Source organism: Oncorhynchus keta, chromosome 30 (assembly GCF_023373465.1).
Source record: "Oncorhynchus keta strain PuntledgeMale-10-30-2019 chromosome 30, Oket_V2, whole genome shotgun sequence".
NCBI classification, from domain to species: Eukaryota; Metazoa; Chordata; class Actinopteri; order Salmoniformes; family Salmonidae; genus Oncorhynchus; species Oncorhynchus keta.
This window is the reverse complement of record NC_068450.1, coordinates 46,080,539-46,099,191: the sequence shown is the minus strand read 5'-3', so window position 1 is coordinate 46,099,191 and position 18,653 is coordinate 46,080,539. Positions and strand designations below refer to the sequence as shown.

The 18,653-nt window shown below is 39.9% G+C and overlaps 1 protein-coding gene and 1 long non-coding RNA gene across 3 annotated transcripts in view; one reads left to right on the top strand and one right to left on the bottom strand.

The window, feature by feature from the left end:
- Positions 1-1,313: 1,313 nt before the first annotated feature.
- LOC118363589 (ankyrin repeat and SOCS box protein 5-like) lies at positions 1,314-5,890 on the bottom strand. Its single transcript, XM_035744589.2, has 7 exons — positions 5,611-5,890; positions 3,793-3,872; positions 3,597-3,704; positions 3,234-3,384; positions 2,767-2,901; positions 2,230-2,421; positions 1,314-2,074 (listed from the first exon to the last, which is right to left on the bottom strand). The coding sequence occupies exons 1-7, from the start codon at positions 5,825-5,827 to the stop codon at positions 1,947-1,949; spliced, it is 1,011 nt and encodes a 336-aa protein (XP_035600482.1). The 5' UTR covers positions 5,828-5,890; the 3' UTR covers positions 1,314-1,946.
- LOC118363590 (uncharacterized) overlaps positions 4,895-18,653 on the top strand; it is a 71,753-nt gene continuing 57,994 nt past the window's right edge. The window contains exon 1 of one of the 2 annotated variants that reach the window (XR_004821425.2): positions 4,895-5,039. This is a non-coding gene — a long non-coding RNA (uncharacterized LOC118363590). The remainder of the gene's footprint in view (positions 5,040-18,653) is intronic. The other variant, XR_008087600.1, reaches the window with a different exon arrangement.

The window sequence follows — 18,653 nt, the reverse complement described above, 5'->3', positions numbered from 1 at the left end:
AAACGTTCCCAGAACAGGCAAAACTTTCACGACTGTTCTCAGAATGTTTAGAAAACATTTTACCTGTCAAGAAACGTATGGCTTTGTTCCAACAACTCCCAAGGAACCAAATGTGTTATCTGGGTAGTCATAAATCAACATGGTTGAGATAGATGCACTAGGCAGCATATTACTTAGCACTAAAATATACTGTAGTAACGAGACTTGACACTCCAAATGAAATTAGGGAATTGGCAGACAGACAAGAGAGGCTGACAAATGTCCTATTCACATAATTGTATTAAAAGCTGTGTATGTTATAACTGTAATGTTAATAAATAGCACGGAGCTATAATACAGCATGCATTTTTCAAAACTGCCGTTGGTCATGCTTTGATTTTCAAGCTCTCTTGCCCATGATTTTAAACCAGTCACAGCACCGCCACCTGCTGGTAACCAGCTGAAATTGTAATATTATAGCAAATACTAATGATTGAGCTACTTATTGTAAGTGTAATGGACTAGTGAATAAACTAGATAATACCTTCCATGATAGTTATTAAGAACGGATGTGCTTTAATTAGTTCATAGAGGTGTAGAGGTACTTTTATTAGAGCTATCGTGTCAGAGGCAAGTCAGAGGCATCTCTCACAAATACACACCAAACGGCTGCATCTCCTGGCCTTTTCATTTGTAATCAGCGAGTGTCTGTCTGATGCACCTCAATCACCCTGAAACATACGACTTTGCTCCGATGGATGATTCACATGACTCTAAAAAAGTGAGTAGAATTGAAGGAAAGCCTACAGTGAAGACCTTACTGTAAAATGTCTGTGGGAAAAAATGCAACTAAATGTACACTCACTTGAGCATATTATTTGGAGGAAATGACAAATCCAGGCCTTGCAGCCACTTGAGAACTTCTCGTGGCAATTATGTCGTTTTCGGTAGGCTGTGCATAAGTCATTGTTAGCTAGCCAATCAGCTGTAACTTCTATGAACCAGCCACATGCTTATGACATGACAAGAAAATATGATTTACTGTTGCTGTTACTTTTCCTATTCAGTATTTAGCTAAAGTTGTTGCTATAAAAATACTGAGTCTTGTTTTGGTAAACGAGCTAGCTAAGTTAACCTGCTTTACTAGCCCATATGATATGATAGATTTCACGTTGATCAACAGTTCTATGGCAACGGCCCTACTACTTACTCCCTTCTCTCGGGAAAGTGAATGTTTTCACGGGAAGGTACATTGTTGCAACCCACTGGGAATGGAAAATGTTGCCACGCACTGAAAGCAGCTTGCTTTTGAAAGACTTGCGAAATGCAAACTGTAACCTTGAATTCAAAACGTTTTAATAAGATAATAGCTTGCAGCTCATTAATGATATTGCACATAATAAAACACACTAAGCAAGCAAATGTATATCTATATTTTGGAGGATATGAATGCATGAGTGAATTGTTCTCCATAATGGTAAGGATTTTGGTGAATTTCAAGTTTTGCCGATACATAGGTCTAACGTAAATCATAGAACAAGGTGATAAACCACTATAGTGTAATAATCAAAATGTTTCCATAAAACACATGCCCTTTAAATTGTGCTATTGTACATGTATGAGCATATGTGCCAGCCATTTTTATTGACTAAATAGTGAAAAGAGGCACTCATTTTCTAAGTGTGTTTTACAATTGAGCTCTGGATTTACATGAATCTCTCCCTTGAAAATGTTCATAGCAAACCATGGTTGTTGGTCATTGCTCCAATCCCAAATTTGAGCATTTGATCTTGTGAACCACACTAAAATCAAGTATAAGCTAAATCAAGCATGTATTTCATTCCTTAAAGTGCCAGTTGTGTCAAAAGTGCTCCTTCAACCATTGCAGGCTGTTGAGTTCCCATGAATGATTGACACATGGAAGAAGCCACCACCACAGAGTATGAAATTGTGACGTTCTCTGGTTATCATCTGTACTGGAGGTAGTTCTTGAGGGGATTGGGCAGGGGTAGATGGTTGATGAGGTGAAACCTGTCGCGGCCCACACAGTCGCGTATGCGCTGGCGACACAGCTGACTCAGTGGTTGGGGCGTGGCTGAAAAAAGGAAAAGAAATATCATGATGGTTTTGTTTAAATAATATAATGGAAAGCTAGTTGGACTTTGGGAAATAAAGCAAAAACACTACGAGACTTTGGATATAGGAATTTACGGATTTCAAAAGATGACTGGATAAGACTATAGAACTTACCCTCATAGACCAAAAGGAACCCCTCTGTCAGGCTGCTGGGGGGAGCGGCCTCCACAGGTCTCTGGAACTCCATGTTCCTGGCGTTGATATCTGCCCCAAAGTCCAACAGCAGCTTAACAATGGCTGTGCAGTCCTTTTCAGCAGCAGCATGTAAGGGAGATTCCATATATATACCTTTCTGTACATTTGCTCCTGTGTGGAGGGAAACCAAGGTAAGCATACTATGGATTTAATACACATTTAATAGTCCTTGGTCATTCAGTTACGGGATTTGAGTACTCTATCGCTGGTATAACATGATGTATTTAGACTTGTGTACACTTTTATGCAGGTGGGTGCAACATATTAGTGGTGTAGAAAAGAGCAGATGCTCCGAGCTATCCCACCAAGGCCAAGCTACTACTGCATAGTGAGAGTGTTATACATGTACTGTACATTTCACTACTTTGGGAGACAGTAATAATCTTACCACTAGTTTTCACTCCTCCTCTCATCATGCTATGGTGCTTTGGCAGAGAAGAGGTGCATGTGCCTCACCTTCCCTCAGCAGCCTCCGGACACACTCTATCTCCTGAGAGACACAGGCGGTGTAGAGGGGCGTTCCCAGGTGAGGAATTTCAAAGTCCACATCTGCTCCCCATCTGACTAGAGTCTCCACACAGTCACTGCTGCCTGCCCACAATGGGCACATACATGGGAGTCATTAGGATCGTCTTTCCGATTACTGCGGTGGGTGTCTTAGCTAATTATTTCTGCACCCGTAATATCCTGTAAGCATTATGGGACATACTCTGACTTGAATTATGTTTGTGTATCTCAAACATGCACTGTTACATCAAATATTGTACTCTGATCAGTGACATTTTGATTCAGATGTTTAAGTTTAATGTATTTGCCTCAATCCCAAGTTAGAATACAGCCCAAAGGTCCGTGAAGCATACTTCAAGGTTTGTACTAGATGAATTAAGATAAGGATGTTGGAGTGATACAGGTACTGAGCATACCTTTACTGCTGGCTTCGTGAATGGGCGAGGGCTGAAATACCAGCGCCTCGGGTTTGGCCCCGTTCTCCAGGAGGACCTCTGCACATGATACACTACCCACTGAGCACGCGTTGAACAGGGGAGTTACCCCGTCAATGGTGGTGACGTTCACCTGCACAGAGTCTCATGTTAACTCTGACCGCTCAGCTGAATAACATGGCACCATTTTGGGGCAGAGGAAAAATAACAAGTTACAGAGAACAAGAAGTATTTTCAGAAGCCTTATTGACACATTTCTTAATTCATTTTTTTACTAATAATTATTATTGTTTCATAAAAAATATAGTATTCTTGATTATAACTGTATCTTCTTCAGTGACTCACATTGGCTCCTGCAGCGATCAGAGCTCTGGCACATGCTACATGGTCTCCAAAGCAGGCCTCGTGGAGAGGACTCACATGGTCTATAGTGACCACATTTACATTGTGGCCCTGTGGGAGCAGCAGAACACGACCATAGTACATTGCAGAAGGTAAGTGGGTCTACACACTGAACTAAATTGGATTACCTTTGTCTCACCTGTAAAAGGAGATTCCTCAGGGCGAAGAGACGACCTTGGCATGCAGCATCATGTAAGGGTGAGCGGTCTGCCCAGGACCCTGCAGCAAACATAAATGCTTATGTCACTCATAACAACTTAAAGTCTTACAGTTTTGATGAATGATTCAATTTCACTGGGCAAATGCATACACCTGGGTCAATATCCAGAATAACGCCAGATGTGTTCCAGACTGCGTCATCATTGTTGCCTCCCTCCATATCACAGATCTATAACACTGCTGAAAATGTTGTATTCTATTTCTCTTAGTTTGAGGTAAAGTACTAAAGTTCCATGCAGTCCAATCGTGGGATGAATATATACTGAGCCAATATGTCTACACTGGGAATAGCCGTAAAATCGCTTGACTCTCGGTTCAAGTTATCTTGAAATAACCTGCTTGATGTAGCAATCAAAGACCAAGCCACTTTAAGTCAGAAACAAAACTTGTTCTGTGAACTACATCACTGAGCTTTAATGACGCACAACAATATTTTACTTTGTGTTGCTGTTTGCTGCATTGGTGCTCCCTTTCCATGGACCAAGCATGTTGGCACACTGTCTGTCACTGACACGGAGAAGTTTAAGTGCTGTTTTGGTCTGCATTAGCGCCTATTGACGATAGTATCTTCTGACTGGAGCCTTGAAGCTTGCTCTAAACATTAACACGCAACACTTGTGGTACGTTTTTGGAAACATAAGGAATGTATCTTGTGCTCCCGAGTGGCGCAGCGGTCTAAGGCACTGCAAGACATGTCACTACAGTCCCTGGTTCAAATCCAGGCTGAATCACATCCAGCTGTGATTTGGGAGTCCTATAGGGTATTGTGCAATTGGCCAAGAATTGTCTGGGTTTGGCTGGGGTAGGCTGTCACTGTAAAATACAATTGTGTTCTTAACTGTCTTGCCTAGTAAAATAAATAATAAATAAAATCTTTCATATCAGCGCGAAATAATTTTCTAAAGACAAAAGGTTACATTTCTAAATATCTTCATTAGGGTTAGTGTTATTTGTTATTTTTTTGGTTAGGGTTAGTGTTCCCACACAGCCATATCTCCATGTTACATCACTTGTTTACGGAAGCCAGATGGAAAGACATAGACGGCCACCTGTTCTAGTTAGCTATCTAGCGTGCTCTGAACACCTGTGTGTAAGCGTAACAGGGAGGAAATGTAGTTGGTCAACTGGAGGACCACACAGCTTGCGGATCTGTGCACAACTTCTACAGTAAGTAAGACTTTTTTATTTGAAAGATAATTGCTCGCTGATTTCGAAAACTGTTTTGAAGCGATGATTATTGACTTTTTTTAAACGTCAAAAGACAGCGTCGGAATTGTAGTTCTCATGGAGCCAAATGTGGCCGAATGTAACCGCTGAAAACCCTGCATAAGGAGAAGGGTTTTCGGGAGCAATAGTACACGCCAGTCTGGAATGAAAACTAGGGCAAGGGGGTGGGAAGGCACCGCGTGGTCCCGTTCTATTAATACAGCAGGGTAGAAATTGAACTGACCAGTATGTACTGTGTATACACAGACACGTTTCAGGTACTTTTCACGTTAAGGTCAATAAAGTGAGTATATGCGTTATTCTCAGTATTCAGTGTGTAGCCTAATCATAAAACAAGAGACCCTTCCATTCCATCAGTTAATCTCTTCCTAAATATGAACTCTTCAGGTTACAAGGCAAAATGCAATGGCAAATATAAATAGCATAATCATTTGAATAGAGTCAGTATTCCAATGTTCCAATTTTTGGGGGACAATGGATCAATGTAATATAGAGAGATGTGTGTACTCACTGTGTCCTTGACCAAAATCGTAGAACTCTGCAGATATCCTGGCTGCCTCCTTGCGGTTCCCTCTGATGATGTAAAAGTAGGAGAGGCAGTTGAGGCTTATCTTAATAAAGAGCTTGAAGCAGAACAGTGCCAGTATGGTGAGGTAAACATTGGAATAATGCAGCGAAGCGAACGGATTCTCTGTTGCCTCTGTCATATTGCCCCCTCTTTTGAGCATGGCTCTGCTATACTGAGGGGATCATATGCCACTCGCAAGCAGTCCTCACTGAACTAGCTGATATAATATTGTCCAGCTGCTGTTTCTGTGCCTGTATTAAAATAGTGGCTCTCGTTGTCATTGTGGTGCAGTGGAGTGCCATTTCTATGACTGAAGTCAATATCAATCTGTAATCATGATACATTTTTTCTTGAACAATCAAAGCATGGAGCAGTGTCCACTATTGGTTGCGATGCATTTTAGGGGCTAAATTCATTGCAACTTGTAAACCAGACTGTATATGGTCCAAAATAATGTTATTCCATAAGGAGTAGGGGGATGTAAAAATGTTTAGTGCACTTTTAATCCAGGAACAAGGAAAATGCCTACATCAAGGCTACATTTCCAACTGTACATAAATAAGACAGATCATTTTTAGTATGTTGTATATGCGCAGCAGAGGGCAGTATAGGCTAGCTCATGGGTTTTGACAAGCTGTAGAGATCAGTTTATGTCAAAATGTACCTTTCGTGGCAGGTTATGAGAGTGCAGTTTAGGAGAATTAACGTAGAAGGTTAGGAGAATTGCATTAATGTTAGATAAAGGCTTAGGGCTAGCTAAAATGCAAAAAAGAAAATTGACATGCATAGTATCTTTTCTAGATCTGTAACTGGAGGAAAATTGGGAACGGTCATGCTTTTTCAATTTCAGTGAAGGGGAAGGTTTAGTTAAAAAAAAAAAAATCTAATCCATGGGAGGGTCATGTAATTTGTAATTTATTAAATCTGATTTTGAATTAGTTGCTTACTAGGCATGTGTGTCCGATGCCACCCCTCATCTCTGATTCTCAGCTGGGCACTCAATATCAAGTGTGCCTATAGGCTATTTAGTGTGGTCTCAATCAAATGATCCATAGGCTACAAAGGGCATGCACAGAGCAAAGTTATATTTCAAAGATAGCTGCTGGGATGGTATAAATTAAACTAGGCTGCATCACACACTGCAATGGATATTACAACCCTGAGCCTAACCTGTTCAACTTTTTTGTTTGCTGTTTAAACATTGGCTGTGCTGTGTAGGGCTACGATGGGAGTAAAATCTTCTTCTGGTTTTTATATTTATTAGCCCTAGTCCAAAAAATGCAATATCTTGCGCGCGGACTACCCTATAGCCTATGTTCTGTTCAGTTTGAGAAGGAGAGCGTTAAGTAAGAAGGAGGACCAGAGGTTAACTTTGATAGCTTTCTGCTTCTATAATTGATTTTTTTTTTGCCCATGATGTCGGCCTATTTATCTGAGTTATTTACCTCACAATAAGCCAGATTCGAGTAACTTACGTTGTGGTGCTGAAACTGGAAGCAATCAATCGGACATGGACAGCTCATTGTGATGAAAGTAGGCAAATTTGAGTAGGCATAATTCATTTCAATAGTCTTCATTTTATTCCGATTTTGCTAACAACAAGAGGGCTTTGTGTTGGAGCCTATTTCTTCCTATTTAAGAAATAAGAGGTAGGCCTACCTGTTTGACAGAGGAAATTAAGCTACAGGCTGCTATATCCATATATTTGTTGGTCAATTGCTGTGTCAGTGAATGGCTGTTAAGTTAAAACCAAGACTCGAATTGAGGGGGTATGAGAGCCATAGGCCTGCCTACCTTTTATTAAAGAAAATGGCAAAAAGCACAGGCTTATCAGCTTTAGACTTGGAAGAAAAATAAACGGATCCTAATATATAAAGTTATCTATAACAGAGCTTATGTCCTTTTGATGCTTTATACTACAAACAAGATGTAAAATACCCGGGAAAGACGTGACTCCGATACATATGGGGATATCATTGTTTCGTTAACAGTCAGAGGCTGAACTACAACCTATAGCTGAGGAAACAAAAAAATGACTTTGCTTGAGAAGTATTCTATCATTTGATTAAGCCATTCACTTTCTGTGCAATAAAAGATGATTAAACACAGACAACTTTTAGGGAAACACTTGTGACCTCTTGTTGGGAAGAAGAGTAGCAAGCAGTTAACGCTTACATTTTTCTGCATTGGTAGGACTACTCTGGCCGGGGTGGAAAGGTAGGCCAAACTTTTGAAAGTACCATGCTCAGATTCCTAATGAAATCACAGATTTAATTATTTGCAAACATGGACAGTTTTGTTGCAAACAAGAAACGCTGATTTGGCATTGGAGAAAAATGATAAGATTAACACAAAGGCCCATCTCTCTGTCCATTCTTATAGGGAACCCAAACCGGCTGCGCGCGTGCGCCATCGTGCATACATTCAATTTGTCCCCCCACACCAAGCGAGATCACGACATGCAGGTTAAAATATCAAAACAAACTCTGAACCAATTATATTAATTTGGGGACAGGTTGAAAAGCATTTATGGCAATTTAGCTAGTTAGCTTGCTCTTGCTAGCTAATTTGTCCTATTTAGCTAGCTTGTTGTTGCTTGCTAATTTGTCCTATTTAGCTAGCTTGCTGTTGCTAGCTAATTTGTCCTGGGATATAAACATTGAGTTAGTTTACCTGAAATCCACAAGGTCCTGTACTCCACCCATTAATCCACACATAAAACAGTCAACCGAATCGTTTCTAGTCATCTCTCTTCCTTCCAGGCCTTTTCTTCTCTTGACTTTATTTTGCGATTGGCAACTTTCATGAATTAGGTGCATTTCAAAAATTATGTTTGACCAAATACAATGCTATTTCTCTGTAAACAAATTAACAACAGACTTACAGCATGCTTATAGAGAAGGGCACTCAACATGTACTGCACTGACACAAATTACTGATGATTGGTTGAAATAAATTGATAATAAGAAGAATGTGGGAGCTGTACTGTTAGATTTCAGTGATTTCAGCCTTTGATATTATTGACCATAACCTGTTGTTGAAAAACTTAAGCGCTATGGCTTTTCAACCTCTGCCATATTGTGTATTCAGAGCTATTATATCTAATATAACTCAAACGGTTTTCTTTAATATAAGCATCTCTAATGTCAAACATGTAATGTGTGGTGTACCGCAGGGCAGCATTCTAGGTAGTCTACTCTTTTCTATTTTTACCAATGACCTGCCACTGGCATTAAACAAAGCATGTGTGTCCATGTATGCTGATGATTCAACCATATATGCATCAGCAACCACAGCTAATGAAGTCACTGAAACCCTTGACAAAGAGTTGCAGTCTGTTTTGGAATGGGTGGCCAGTAATAAACTGGTCCTGAACATCTCTGACACTAAAAGCATTGTATTCAGCTGAATCTGGTAATGAATGGTGTGGCGTTTGAACAAGTTGAGGAGGCTAAATTACTTGGCGTTAGATTGTAAACTGTCATGGTTAAAACATATAGATTCAATGGTTGCAAAAGATGGGGAGAGGTCTAGCCGTAATTGTCATGCATAGGTGTAATAGGTGGCAGGGAAGTCAGGCGCAGGAGAGTCAAATGGAGTGTAAAATGGAGTCTTTTAATAAAGTCCACTGAGTGTGCTCCATAACACTAATGTACATAAATAAACAAACATGGGTACGAGGACCCGACGCTCACCTATACAACAATCACACTACACTGACAATAAAACAATCTCTGACAAAGACATGAGGGGAAACAGAGGGTTAAATACACAACAGGTAATGAATGGGATAGAAAACAGGTGTGTGGGAAGACAAGACAAAACCAATGGTAAATGAAAAAAGGATCAATGATGGCTAGAAGACCGGTGACGTCGAACGCCGAGCACCGCCCGAACAAGGAGAGACAACGACTTCGGCAGAAGTCGTGACAGTAATAAAGAGATGCTCTCCTTTTTTGACACCCCACTCCAAAAAGCAAGTTCTGCAGGCTCTAGTTTTGTCTAATCTTGATTATTGTCCAGGTGTGTGGTCCAGTGCTGCAAGGAAAGACCTAGTTAAGCTACAGCTGGCCCAGAACAGAGCGGCACGTTTTGCTCTTCACTGTAATCGGCTGATATAAATACTATGCATGCTAGTCTCTCTTGATTAAGGGTTTGACTGCATCACTTATTATTTTTATAAGCAACATGAATGTGTTGAAAATCGCAAATTGTTTACATAGTGAACTTACACACAACTTATCCAACCAGACATGCCACCAGGGGTCTTTTTGTAGTCCCCAAATCCAGAACAAATTTTTAAAAAGTACAGTATTATATAGAACCCTTATTGCATGGAACTTCCTTCCATCTCAAGTTTCTCAAATAAACAGCAAACCTGGTTTCATGAAACAGATTAAGCAACACCTCGTATAGTGGAGTGTCACTTTTTAAGCGTTCAGGGAGGGTTTAGGTCAAATATATTTAGCTGAACAGAGGGCCGTCCATTTTCATTTCAGAGAGATCAAATTTTCTTCAAGTAACCCTTATTATAAATCACGTTCACTCCCTTATTGTAGCTAGCTAACATTAGATAATTGCATGACTAATTAACTAACGTAATTTGTTGCAGAAGAATGCCACCAATAACACCTTCTAGATCTTCACTGGCCGTCAATACACAGTTGAGACCCTTTGAAAGGAACTCTTCATGAACATAATTTTTTTATCAGACACATGCATTTTTTCCAAAATTAATGTTTTTCATTTTCCACTTTGCATTTTTCTCTGAGAACATGCTCATTGCAGGTCTCTGAGAACATGTTCAATGCAGCTCAATAGAACACAGCCAGTGGGAGTGGCATGTTAGTGTGGGCCAGCATATTTTTCTCACACTTACTCAGTATGGTACTTAATAAAGTGAATAAAAAAAAAAGACCATGGCTGTGTTCGAAGACCCATACTAACATACTGTATACTACATAGTTAATGAGTATACAGTTGAAGTCAGACGTTTACATACACCTTAGCCAAATACATTTAAACTCAGTTTTTCACAATTCTTGACACTTAATCCTAGTGTCATAGTGTTTTAGGTCAGTTAGGATCACCACTTTATTTTAAGAATGTGAAATGTAGAATAATAGTAGAGAGTGATTTATTTCAGCTTTTATTTCTTTCATCACATCCCCAGTGGGTCAGAAGTTTACATACGCTCATTTAGTATTTTGTAGCTTTGCCTTTAAAACTTCATTGGGATAGGGGGCAGTATTTTCACGTCCGGATGAAAAGTGTGCTGAAAGTAAACTGCCTGTTTCTCAGGCCCAGAAGCTAGGATATGCATATATATTTAGATAGAAAACTCTCTAAAGTTTCTAACACTGTTAAAATGATGTCTGAGTATAACATAACTTATTTGGCAGGCAAAACCCAGAGGACAAACCATTCAGGAAAAACAAAATTGGAGGTCACTGTGTTTTCAATTGGATTTCAACCTGGGTGCAGTTCCTATGGCTTCCACTAGATGTCAACAGTCTTGAGAAATTGGTTGATTTTCTTTTTCTTTTGAGAAATGAAGAAGTGGGGCTGTTCATTGTGAGTGTCAAGCCAAGTGGACTCTTCTGTGTGGCACGCGTGAACTGGAGCTCACTCCACATTGTTTTTATCCTCTATTGAACACAGTATATTCTGTCTTCAATTTTATCCGTTATTTACTCTTTAGGATATCTAAGGTTGGATTAGAAAAGTTGTTTGAAATGTTTGGACCAAGTTTACAGGTAACTTACTAGATACTTTGTAGTCATGTTGGGCAAGTTGGAACCGGTGTATTTCAGAATCAAACGTGCCAAATAAATTGACATTTTGGGGATATAAAGAAGGAATTGATCGAACAAAAGGACCATTTGTGATGCTTCTGGGACATTTTTGAGTGCAAACAGAAGAAGATCTTTAAAGGTAAGGCATGAATTATATCGTTATTTCTGACTTTTGTGTTGGTATGCGGGGCGCTGTCCTCAGATAATCGCATGGTTTGCTTTTGCCATAAAGCCCTTTTGAAATCTGACACGGCATCTGGATTTACAACAAGTTAAGCTTTATTTTGATGTATTGCACTTGTGATTTTATGAAAGTTAAATATTTATAGTAATTTAATTTGAATTTGGCGTTCTGCAATTTCACCGGATGTTGTCAAGGTGGGACGCTGATCTGAAAGAAGTTAAACCATTTAACTTGGGTCAAACATTTCAGGTAGCCTTCCACAAGCTTCCCAAAATAAGTTGGGTTAATTTTGGCACATTCCTCCTGACAGAGCTGCTGTAACTGAGTCAGGTTTCTAGGCCTCCTTGCTCGCAAATGCTTTTTCAGTTCTGAACACAAAGTTTCTATGGGATTGAGGTCAGGACTTTGTGATGGCCACTCCAATACCTTGACATTGTTATCCTTAAGCCATTTTGACACAACTTTGGAAGTATGCTTGGGGTCATTGTCCATTTGGATGACCCATTTGTGACCAAGCTTTAACTTGCTGACTGATGTCTTGAGATTTTGCTTTAATATATTCAAATAATTTCCCTTCCTCCTGATGCCATTTATTTTCTGAACTGCACCAGTCCCTCCTGCAGCAAAGCACCTCACAACATGATGCTACCACCCGTGCTTCAAGGTTTGGATGGTGTTCTTCAGTTTGCAATCCTCCCTCTTTTTCCTCCAAACATAACGATGGTCATTATGGCCAAACAAGTTATATTTCTTTTTCATCAAAAAAGAAGACATTTCTCCAAAAAGTTTGATCTTTGTCCCCGTGTGCTGTTGCAAACCGTAGTCTGGCTTTTTTATGGCAGTTTTGGAGCAGTGGCTTCTTCCTTGCTGAGCGGCCTTTCAAGCTATGTTGATATAGGACTCATTTTACTGTGGATATAGATACTTTGTACCTGTTTCCTGCAGCATCTTCACAAGCTCCTTTGCTGCTGTTCTGGGATTGATTTGCACTTTTCACACCAAAGTACGTTCATCTCTAGGAGACAGAACGCATCTCCTTCCTGAGTGGTATGACGGCTGCATGGTCCCATGGTGTTTATTCTTGCCTACTATTGTTTGTACAGATGAACGTGGTACCTTCAGACGTTTGGAAATTGCTCCCAAGGATGAACCAGACCTGTGGAGGTCTACAATAATGTGTCCGAGGTCTTGGCTGATTTTCTTTTGATTTTCCCATGATGTCAAGCAAAGAGGCACTGAGTTTGAAGGTAGGCCTTGGAATACATCCACAGGTACACCTCCAATTGGCTCAAATGATGTCAATTAGCCTATCAGAAGCTTTTAAAGCCATGACATCATATTCTGGAATTTTTCAAGCTGTTTAAAGGCACAGTCAACTTAGTGTATGTAAACTTCTGACCCACTGGATTTGTGATGCATTGAAATAATCTGTCTGTAAACAATGTTGGAAAAATTACTTGTGGCATGCACAAAGTAGATGTCCTAACTGACTTACCAAAACTATAGTTTGTTAACAAGACATTTGTGGAGTGGTTGAAAAACGAATTTTAATGACTCCAACCTAAGTGTATGTAAACTTCCGACTTCAACTGTATACTACAAACGATATACTATTTGTTCATTTTAGTATAGTGTAAACAAACAGTATCGTTTCAGTTGAACAAACTAGAGCTTCGCCTGTCTACCGGAAGTTGATGCTGTTGCTATGTAACTTCTAGCTAACTTGTTAGCATAACAAATGACTAGCTAAACGTAAATTAAACCTGCAGTGCCAGAGTGCGCTCTGGGCATTCGTAAATGCAGAGCGTTGTCAGATAGTAAATTCAGAGCGTTTTACTCTCGGAGCGTCTCGAGCGCACACAGGATGCTCTGGCCAAGTGTTCCGAGCGTCCAGCGTTAGCTAACAGACACAAATGAGAGAACACAACACTGACCATTTTACTTGCCATAGCAGAGCTGCAAGGCTGTTTTCATGTTATCCAAGTGTTGGTGACTGTAACTGTCCTGCTGGCAACATTTTATTACGCTTTTTTTGTCGATGTTCACTGACACCAACCATATTCAACAGTGCGTGAGAGTGCTCTGAAATCGGAGTGTATAGCCAGAATTAACCATGTCCAATGACTACTTAGCTAAGAATGATGTGAATAATTGTCATTAAATATTGGTTTGTTGGATAACAGAGTTAATAAACTGCCTGGCATGTTCAATGTATTAGTATCCAACTAACATTAGGTAAGCTGACATGGTAAAAGTCTGTTGTTCTGCCCCTGAACAAGACAGTTAACCCACTGTTCCTAGGCTGTCATTGTATATAAGAATTTGTTCTCCACCAGACTTACCTTGTTAACCTGATGATCCTACCCCCTACTTTTTCGAACATTCTGTTAAAAATCGCGCAACATTTCAGCGCCCTGCTACTCATGCCAGGAATATAGTATATGCATATGATTAGTATGTGTGGATAGAAAACACTCAGACGTTTCTAAAACTGGTTAAATCACGGCTCTGACTATAACAGAACGTGCGTTTCATCGAAAAGCGCAGGAAAATCTGATCACTGAAAATTGGAAAATATATCAATGCGCCACTTGAATGTATTGTTGAATGGGAATCACATTACCTGGAGCCGAGATTGCAATTCCTACAGCTTCCACACGATGTCAACAGTCTTGTCATTTGCCTAGGATTTGTTTCTTGGTCAAACGAACAAGAGACAGCCCATTTCTTCCGGTCTCCGACCGGATATTTTGGTTGAGATTTATCCGGACATTATTTCGGATACATTAAGACGGAGAGCTATAGAATATACATCGCCTCGTGTTCAATTTGATCGAATATTAACGTTTACTAATACCTAAAGTTGCATTACAAAAGTATTTCGAAGTGTTTTGTGAAAGTTTATCGTCGACTTTTTTAATTAAAAAAATGACGTTGCGTTATAAAACACTGTTTTTTTCCTTGATCACACAGTCTTCATAGATCAATATCTAGGCTATATATGGACCGATTTAATCTAACAAAAGACCGAATAGTGATGTTTATGGGACATCTAGGAGTGCCAACAAAGAAGATCGTCAAAGGTAATGAATGTTTTATATTTTTATTTCTGCATTTTGTGTAGCGCCGACTATGCTAATTATTTTGTTTACGTCCCCTGCGGGTCTTTAGGGGTGTTGCATGCTATCAGATAATAGCTTCTCATGCTTTGGCCGAAAAGCATTTTAAAAATCTGACTTGTTGGCTGGATTCACAATGAGTGTAGCTTTAATTCAATACCCTGCATGTGTGTTTTAATGAACGTTTGAGTTTTAACGAGTGCTATTAGCATTTAGCGTAGCGCATTTGCATTTCCAGATGTCTAGATGGGAAGCCTGCGTGTCGGGTCGACCTAAGAGGTTAAATAACATTTTAAAAACATACTGGTACATACTGGTGTAATGCTATGTGATTCAAAGGATAGCGTGGCTAACACATTGTTAGCCAACATTTTCTTTACATTTGTCATTAGTTAGTTCAATGAATTTGAATTCGCTCTCGTCGGACTTCTGGTGCAAATTTTCCGCCTTTTTCTTCAAATCTGAAAATGTTGTGAAGCCACAACCATTTTCTGAAGAATTTAATTATGGGCCCTAAAAGTACGGAAATAGTGTCCTCTGCATGTATACTTCGTATTTTGGCAAATTCATTACAACATCCGGGAACTTTTGGCATACTAACTATATCCATACTATGACCAATATGCATACTCTATACTCAATTCACGTCACAAAAAGTACGGTTAGTGAGGTCAAATAAAATTTTACAGTGAAATGCTTACTCACAAACCCTTAACCAACAATGCAGTTTTAATTAAATAGCCCAAAAAATGTTGAGATAAGAATAACAAATAATTAAAGACCAGCAGTAAATAACAATAGCGGGGATATATACAGGGGGTGCTGGAACAAAGTCAATGTGCGGGGGCACCGGTGTCGAGGTAATTGAGGTAATATGTACATGTAGGTGGAACTATTAAAGTGACTATGCATAGATAATAACAGAGGGTAGCAGCAGCGCAGAAAAGGGGCAATGCAAATAGTCTCGGTAGCCACTTGATTAGCTGTTCAGGAGTCTTATGGCTTGGAGGTAGAAGCTGTTTAGAAGCCTCTTGGACCTAGACTTGGTGCTTCGGTACCTCTTGCCATGCAGTGGCAGAGGGAACAGTCTATGACTAGGGTGGCTGGAGTCTTTGACAATTTTTAGGGCCTTTGATGGGGTCAAATTGGGGTCATGACAGGGGCTGCACCAAATGTTTGATGTATTATAATAATTGATTATGCTTTATAATAATTGATTATGCTTATGTTTGTATTAATAGAAGGGGAGGGGCTATGGGAAACCTCCTCCACATTTATAGGGTCCTAGCCTACAGATTAACAATATATGTTCATTGTAATGTTTAATGTTGTTCCACAGTCTTTTCTGGTCTCTGCCTCTTATAAAGAAATGGTCTGAGAGATGTGTGAATTATTGCAGGGTGTCTGTGAGAAGGCACCTCTAGGCTAAAAGAGATTAGACACAGAACCCTGCCAGGGAGTGAAAAGAGATAAGGGACTAGTCAGACATACCTCTATAAATCAACTTGGGGAGTGGACATTTACTGCTGAGCCCTTAGAAAACACTGGAACTATTGTAGCTCTCTTACAAGTTTGCATAGCTGTGTATGCATGGGCTTGGTCTGATGAGTAGAAGGTAATTATGTATGCAGTGACATCACTAGGGATGGACTTCGGCTTAATAAAAATAACTTGGGACTTTTCCTATTTTGCAGAACTCAGGAGAGACACAAGTTGTATGTGTGATGTTTGATCTTTGACTTCTGTCGACAGCGGTATTTTGATTAAAATAGTTATGAATTGTAAGTGCACATTTAGAGTTTTCCTTATTTGTTAAGTAAATAAAACGGAGCACAGAAAAACGCAACCAACATTTGGTAACCTTGCCAGGAGGGAGTGAGTGCAAAGCTACTAGGATCGAACCTGAACCCACTTCTCTGATCACAAAATTGTAAGGTAAGCAGACACCTGTTATATCGAAGTCTGTAATTTATAAGAAGTGGGTGTTCAGTGTTTCACTGGTATGTAAAAGCACCGCCTCCCTCTTGTAATTTTAAAAACAAAGAAACCTAAAATGTGCATGTATAAGTCAATGAATGTGTGGTAATTGTTGTATGTCAATGTGTGTTATATGTTATATGTATTAAGAGGAGTATCTCGCCTTCTTGTGTGTTGGGGGTGCTGGGGTAACTTTCTGGAAGGGTACTCGAGTAGTTAGGAGCAGAAGCTGTGTCTAGCGTGAGAGTTCTGAAACAGGCGAAAACCTATGGGAACACCTGAGAAGTTGTTTCGTTAGGGACAGAAGCTGTATCTGAGAGAACAGTTCTGACACAGGCGATAACCTATGGGACACCTGGGAGATAGAAATAAACTGCTGTCTGTCTTTGTGTTTGGTGTGAGTGAAATGCGCAGTGGGTGGGGAGATAAAGGAATCGAGAACTGGTTATTTGGTCTGAGGACTGAGAGCCGTTATAAGTGGATTTTTGATAAGGTGGAAGACGAGGAACAATATATAGATAAAGGCACTAAATTGGAATAGTATAAGAAAGTGATTTTTGGGAGTGAGGGTGGCAGGAAGGAGTTCTGTCATTGTATAAGAAAAGGTGGGTTTGATAAAGATAATACCTATAAGCCGTATATTACCCTACACCCTGAGGAACTAGTAATAACCTCAACATATTTTGTATTAGTTGAAATACGACTTATAATTACTTGTAGAAGGATAGTTAAGGAGCCTTTTAAGTGGAATTGGTGGATAGGAGGTTTTGTTTTATGGGCATATGAGAAGACAGTGGATGAAATAGAGAGAGAAACTGATACAACACACACACACATTATTGCAAGTTAGATAATAGGTAGGAAAGGCTAACATAGGGCACCTACACCATTATCATTACACGGCTGACTGTCAAATAAAACCAAGCTGACGCTCACCATGTCTGCAAAGGCCTGTAAAGGGGCTTTTATTAGGTAATGGCCCAATGGTGGAATAAAAAGTTAGGAGTAGGGCAGAAGTTATTTGAATAAAAGGCTGAACATATTTGTTAGTGACACTTTCCTACCATGGGATAGTATGGGAAATGTACAACCCTTAGTATACCAGTACAATTATTGCAAGGAAGTTGAGTTCTGCAGAGATTTCCATAGAAAATGACTTTGACGCTATCATCAGGGGACACCGGTGAATAATATGTTACTCTTACTCTACACCCTTAAGATATAATATTAGGAATTGAAGTCCATCATGCGGTTGTCTATGTGAGGCCCGTGAGTGAAATATATTTGAGTTTAGTAGAACCATTTACTATAGCCTGGAGTAAGTGAGAGTAGAATTAGGATTTCAGTATCACCCACTGTTGTTTAACACACACTGAAAGGACATGGAGAACAATTTATATAGGGACAAGCATACATATTACATCCACTTTAGGATAACCTTATAGAAATCGGAAAAGACATTACACGCAGACTATCTAAATAAAAAGACGGAGCGCCATGGCACAGTCAAACCAGAATGAATATATGCAAAAGAAGTTTCCTGCTGTGGAATTTATGTTCACTTTTAAGAAATGGCATGGCTGGACAGAGATGGCAGGAGAAAATAGATATCTTAATGGCTGGTTCATTCAACCAGACTAGGTTGGATTTAGTCAAGGAGATAATTCAGACAGGAAGCATGGACAAGGAGAAGGGCATGAAGAGAAGTGCCCTTGCATCAGAAACTGTGATGGGAATGATGATGCTGGAGGGACAGATCTTCACGAACCAGGTTACCGTGAACAAACTAAAGCTGGAGGAAACAATAGAGTGCAGAAACAAAGAAAAGTTTCAGGACAGAGGCAGAACAGGAGTACTCCTCACTGCCCCGCTGCCGCATGAGAATCAACCCAGAGGACCCCTGGGTGACTA

Excerpts from the sequence above, each read along its gene's own strand:
- LOC118363589 (XM_035744589.2), bottom strand. The coding sequence starts at position 5,827 with ATGCTCAAAAGAGGGGGCAATATGACAGAGGCAACAGAGAATCCGTTC. Across the intron at positions 3,385-3,596 it reads TGATCGCTGCAGGAGCCAAT|GTGAACGTCACCACCATTGA; the intron begins GTGAGTCACTGA and ends GACTCTGTGCAG. Across the intron at positions 2,422-2,766 it reads CCGGAGGCTGCTGAGGGAAG|GAGCAAATGTACAGAAAGGT; the intron begins GTGAGGCACATG and ends CCCTCCACACAG.